Source organism: Echinops telfairi, unplaced genomic scaffold (genome assembly GCF_000313985.2).
Source record: "Echinops telfairi isolate 266 unplaced genomic scaffold, ASM31398v2 ScPeMD7_2;HRSCAF=8, whole genome shotgun sequence".
NCBI classification, from domain to species: domain Eukaryota; kingdom Metazoa; phylum Chordata; class Mammalia; order Afrosoricida; family Tenrecidae; genus Echinops; species Echinops telfairi.
Genome location: NW_022103898.1, coordinates 12,533,896 through 12,539,287, shown reverse-complemented (window position 1 = coordinate 12,539,287; position 5,392 = coordinate 12,533,896). Strand labels below are relative to the sequence as shown.

The 5,392-nt window shown below is 55.2% G+C and overlaps 1 protein-coding gene across 2 annotated transcripts in view; it reads left to right on the top strand.

The window, feature by feature from the left end:
- NFAM1 (NFAT activating protein with ITAM motif 1) overlaps nt 1-2,254 on the top strand; it is a 171,150-nt gene extending 168,896 nt beyond the window's left edge. For both annotated transcript variants that reach the window (XM_045292811.1, XM_004700695.3), the window contains 2 exons: nt 351-437; nt 1,750-2,254. In XM_045292811.1, the coding sequence (XP_045148746.1) occupies nt 351-437; nt 1,750-1,809 (147 nt within the window). In that variant the 3' untranslated portion in view covers nt 1,810-2,254. The remainder of the gene's footprint in view (nt 1-350; nt 438-1,749) is intronic.
- Nucleotides 2,255-5,392: the final 3,138 nt, after the last annotated feature.

The following is a 5,392-nucleotide window of genomic DNA, read 5'->3' as shown; positions in this document are numbered from 1 at the left end:
ACCTCCAGTCAGGCAGACAGGGAGGACGTGGGCCCAAGCCCTTCCGCTTGCCACAGGTGGAAGCCGGGACAGACCCCAGCAGGGCTGAGCACAGGTGCTCCTGGAGACCGCTGGTTGGGTGGAGGGAGCTGGTAAGGGCCCAGCAAGGAGCTGGCACTGGACAAGGGTCAGGGTGACCCCAAGTGAGAGAAGAGCGGGTACAGCTGGCAGGCTGTGGCTTGGTGGGGCAGGCATCTGCTCCCAGCCTGTGTCCCAGGGGCTCTGCCTGCCTCTGAGTCCCCTGGGAGGCCCACAGTCAAGGGCCAGGTACTGACTGGCGGGCACTGCCCTGCCTTGCCTGTCCTCCACAGTCCCTGCAGCACCGTGAGACGCAAGTCTACGCCTTCATCGAGAGCGAGGCCAGCAACCCACCCTCCACAAGAAGCCCTCTCTCCCAGGTACACAGGGCAAGGGGATGGGCAGCAAGCCCAAGCCGGGCTCCTCCAGGAGCCCCTCGGACCCTGAGGCTCTTCCTCTACCTCGTGGGACTTCAAGAGGACTGTGGGCATGGCCCACTGGCTTCTGAGCTGAATCCCTCTCCTGGCGCCTGGCCCAGGATCTAAGAGCACAGGCAGCGGGGCTGGCGGCTTTGAGTCCCCAGTGCGCAGCTGGGCAGCCTGGCCAAATGTCCTCGCCTCTCTGTGCCCGAGTCTCCTCGCAGTTCCTCCTGGGCTTGACCGTGAGGGTTGGATATTGTATGGGGAGGGTGGAACCTAGGGCCCCGGCAGGCGCCCTGGCCATGTGAGCAATGATGTCTACACGTCCAGCATCTGCACTGGCCATGCAGGTGGAGTGCCACACTGCTGGCCCCCCAACAGGCTGGGAATGGCCTGGTGTCAGCCCACCCAGCCAGGCCAGGGCTCCAGCGAGGGTCCTGCCGGTATCTGGAAGAGGGGACTTGGGAGGCTCACTCAGGTGCACACTCTCGTTTAAACCTTGGGATCCTTTCAGTGGAGAATGACGCTTTCCTGTAAATCCAGCCACCCTGCACCCCACCCCACCCCCATCAGATGCTTCAACTTCAATTACTTGCATCCAAGCTGGCACCGCCAAGTGCAAAGGTTTCTTAAGTCTTACAGGAGCCTGTGCCTGCTGGGTGGGTCCACATCTCCTAAGAAGTGCGAGGAGGGTCTGGAGGGCTGGATGTGCCCCTTCCCCAAGGCCAGCCTGACTCGGTTGGCTGAATCGTCCCTTCTTGAAGCCCTTTCTAGACTTTGCCCCGAGTCTAACTGGAGCTCCCCCACTCTGGAACCCTGAGACTGTCTGAGTCACCTCAGCAGGGCCTAGGAAGAAGGGACAGGCACATCCCTGTCTCTGGGAGCCTTGGAACATTTAGACATCTGCACCTGGTGTGAAGGGGGGCCTGGGGGCCTCTCGGGGATGCTGAATCCTGCGGGGGGGGGCGGGGGGCGCTGGGGATGGGTAAGGAGGACCAGCAAACGGCTGGGGAGCGCTTCCAGGCAGAGGGAACCACATGTGGAGAGACCCCCGAGGCAGGCAGGGGAGGGGGACTGAGGACAGACCTAGGGGCAGAATGGAGGGAGATGAGATTGGGAGGAAATGAGGGCTGTTTCCCTCAGGGTTAGGGACCACAGGCAGGCCTCCCTGCAACAGTGGACACACAGCCATCTGTCCATCTGCCCCCGAGGGTCACTGCAGCGGCAGGTTCCTCCTCTGCTGCATCTAGTTTTCTTTCTCTTTGTCTTCCAGAAGGAGGGGCCCAGAGTCAACACCGAGGAGGAGCTTGGCCTGGTCTATGAAAATCTCTAGGGCGAGGTCTTGCCCTGGGTCAGAGACACTGGAGCCACCCCTGTCCCCAAAGGTCTGGGACAGAGGCAGCAAGAGGGCCTGGGGGTACTCCATCCCCTCCCCCCGCCCCTCTCCTGCTCCCAAGGCCCTTCCTGCCGGGCCTGCCCTGCCCTCTGTGCACCCAGCCCCTCCAGAGGACTCTTCAGCATCTCTGTGCCTTCTCCAGGCTGGCCCCACTCCCCAGCCCGGTGGACAAAGCCCCAATTCCATCTCCAAGGGCCACCAGCTCCCCAAGCCCAACTCACACTTCCATGCCCCAAGGAACTGTCTCGGCATCATTCTTCACCCCTAGCCTGTATTTGGGGCATCCCGCCCCTAGATGGACTGGGGGCTCCAGGCGGGTGCCATGTGGCCAGGACTGGGTGAGCGAGCAGGGAGGAGGTGGCAAATAAATAGTGACAATGAAGATGGCCTCACCTCCCCATCACTGTCCCCAGTCCACCCTGTGGCCACACAGGGGTGAGCAGTGCATGGACAGGGGCACCATGGCGTTCAGGCACCAGGAGTGACAGAGGCTGGTCCCAGAGTGGTGATGGTTGGGCTGCAGGCCTGGAGTGGGGAGGGCCCAGGCACCCCTGGTGAGGGAGGAGGCTCTGGTATCCTGGTATCTCCTGGGGCTCCCAGCACCAAATACCACCAAGGGGGTGGCTTGAAACAGCAGAAATGGACCCTTTGGGTCTGAGGCTACAAGTCTGAACTCCAGGCGTCAGCAGGGCCCTGCTGACTCCGAAAGTCCCCTTCTTCCAGCTTCGGGTGGCAGCAGGCACTGCTTGCTTTGCAGACACACTGTCGCTTGGATGTCCCAGGCTCTCTTCCCCTGTGTCTCTCTCAGTCTGTTCCGCACTTTTTATCAGGGCATGACTCAGGTAGGATGAGGCCCCACCTTAACCTGGTGTGACTTCACTTCAACTTATCTGAGAGCGTCAGCTAAGACCCTATTTCTAAAGTAGATGTGTTAGCCTGGATGGACCAGAGAAACAAATCCAGTGACATGCAAATATGTGTGAGAAAGAGCCTTCTATCAGTGAGTAATTATATAGCAAGAAAATATCCCAGCCCAGTCCAACCTGAGTCCATAAGTCCGATACTAGTCCACAAATCCCTCTTCAGACTCACACAGCCACACGCAATGATGCAGAATGCAGGGAGATCACGGGTCGGGCCTGTGGGTGCAGAGTCACAGGGACCCAAGGTTGGTGGAAACATGGAAGGACTCTGGCAGCTCTCAGCGTCACCAGCCAGCAGGAGGGGAAAGAGAGAGAGAGAGGGAGGCTCCCTAGGACCCTCCTAATGAGAAGGCCACACCCACAAGGAGGCACCATCAGGCTGTGACCTGATTGACAGATTGGATACCACCCTACACCTTTATATAGCTTCAAGTTGACATAGCATTATCAATCACAGTGAGTTCACATGTAGCTGAGCTCAACAAAAAACAAACTCAAAGTTCTGGTGCCGTCTCATAGCGACCCTGAAGGACAGGGTAAAACTACCCCAATGGATTTCCGACACTGTAACTCTTTATGGGAGTGTGAAACGCCTTATATTTTACATGAGAAGTGGCACGTGAAGCTTTTTTAAAAAACCAACCCTGCCATGGGGTTCTCCCAAATTGTGTGCTCTCAAAAGGTATGCTGGTGGCATAGTGACCTACTAACACTGAGGCTGGCATTTTCAACCCACCAGCCACCCTGAGGGAGAAAGGTGAGGCTTTCGGCTCCCATAAAGATGTACAGTCTCAGAAACCCATAGGGGCAGTCCTACCCTGGCCTATAGGGTTGCTATGAGTCTACATCGACTCAGTGGCAGTGAGTTGGGGTCCGTAGAGTCGATCTCAACCCATGGGAGGTGCTAGCAGGTAGGTCCCATCTCTCGGAGAGCCTCCGTACAGCAGACTGAAACTTCCCGGTCCGACACCAGCCTCACAATGTTGATGTCTGAACCCATTGCTGCAGATACTGCGTCAATGCATTTCCTTGGCCATCTTCCTCTTTCTCAATGATCTATTTTGACCTGGTATCATGCCCCCTGTCTAGAGACTGGTCTCTCTTAATCACATGCCCAAAGCATGTGCCATGAAGGCTCACCATTCTCCCTTCTACGGAGCCTTCTGGCTGTTCTTCTTCCAAGACACATGTGTTTGTTTCTTCTTCTGCTGGTGCATGGTGCTTTCCATACACTTTGCCAGCACCACGATGCAAATGTCTTGATTCTTGGTTAGTCCTCCTGATTCAGTGTCCACCTTTCACATGCGTCTGATTGGATACACCATGGCTTGGTCCAGGCCCATGCTGATCCTCAAGGTGACGTCTTCGCTCTTCAACACCTTAAAGAGGTCTTGTGCAGTCGATTGGCCCATGCAATACATCCTTTAATCTTGTGACAGCTGCTTCCCTGAGCATTGATTGTGGACACAAGCAAGATGAAATCCTTGACAGCCTCCATCTTTTCTTTATTGTGATGTCACCTGCTGGTCCAGCTGTGAGGACTTTGGTCTTCTCTACCTTGAGTCGCCATCCACACGATCCTTGATCGTCATCAGCAAGTGCTTCCAGGCCTCCTCACTGTCAGCAAGTTTATGTTGTCTGCATGTCCAAGGGTGTTAATAAGCCTTCCTCCAATCCTGGTGCCTCATTCTTCTTGTTTCTCAGATTCTCAGATTATATTTATTCAACATACGGATTGAGTAAGGATGGTGGAAAGATACCCTGGTGCACACCTCTCCTGATTTTAAACCACCCTGTGGGATTATAAAGAGACTTTCTCCCCCAAAGACATGCCAAACATTAGGAGCTTTTTGCCAGCATATGGGGGGAGGTCAGATGCTTAGAGACATCCTCCCTGAAAACATTCAATTGCCAGACAGGTAGGCCCTGCTCCCTGCTGTTAAGGATAATGGGCTACTTCTCCCAAGAAGCTTGTGACCCTAAGTTTAGTTCTTGTAGGTGGAGTTCACACCCTACTGATAATCTATCAGTTGAGCCAGGGAACAGGTCAACAGGGCTCAGTGACATCCAAGTTAGGCTGCCATCCTGAATTTAGGATACACTCATCTTGCCACATGTATACCCCCAACCCCTCCTCTTCCTACTGTGTGTATGTCTCTAGATTGTCCCCCTCTCATTGCTGTATAACCTATCGTGCAACCCCTTCCTGTGACGTATGTCTTTACCTGTAATTAGTGAGCTTGCACTCCCTGCCAAAGATATATAGGCCTGGGTTAGCAATAAAGATCTCTCTCTCAGGCTCCTTTCGTGGCCTGTCGTTGGCTCCCCCTCTTCTCTCCCATCCTCGCTCCCCTGTTCCCTTTCCCCTTGTCCTTGTTCCCCTCCCCATCTCTCCACATGGACCTCCAAGTGGGGCTGAGGTGAGCATTGCTACCATGAAATGTGTCTGACTCCATTATTTCTATCTCTCATGCTCTCAATAACTTTAATATAATATTTATATGTCTCAACCGTACAATTGTGCCTATCGAACCCATGATTAGTGGGGTGGGGCTGGCACCCCTTCCAACCACACCACCCAGTGTTTCCTTGTTCTA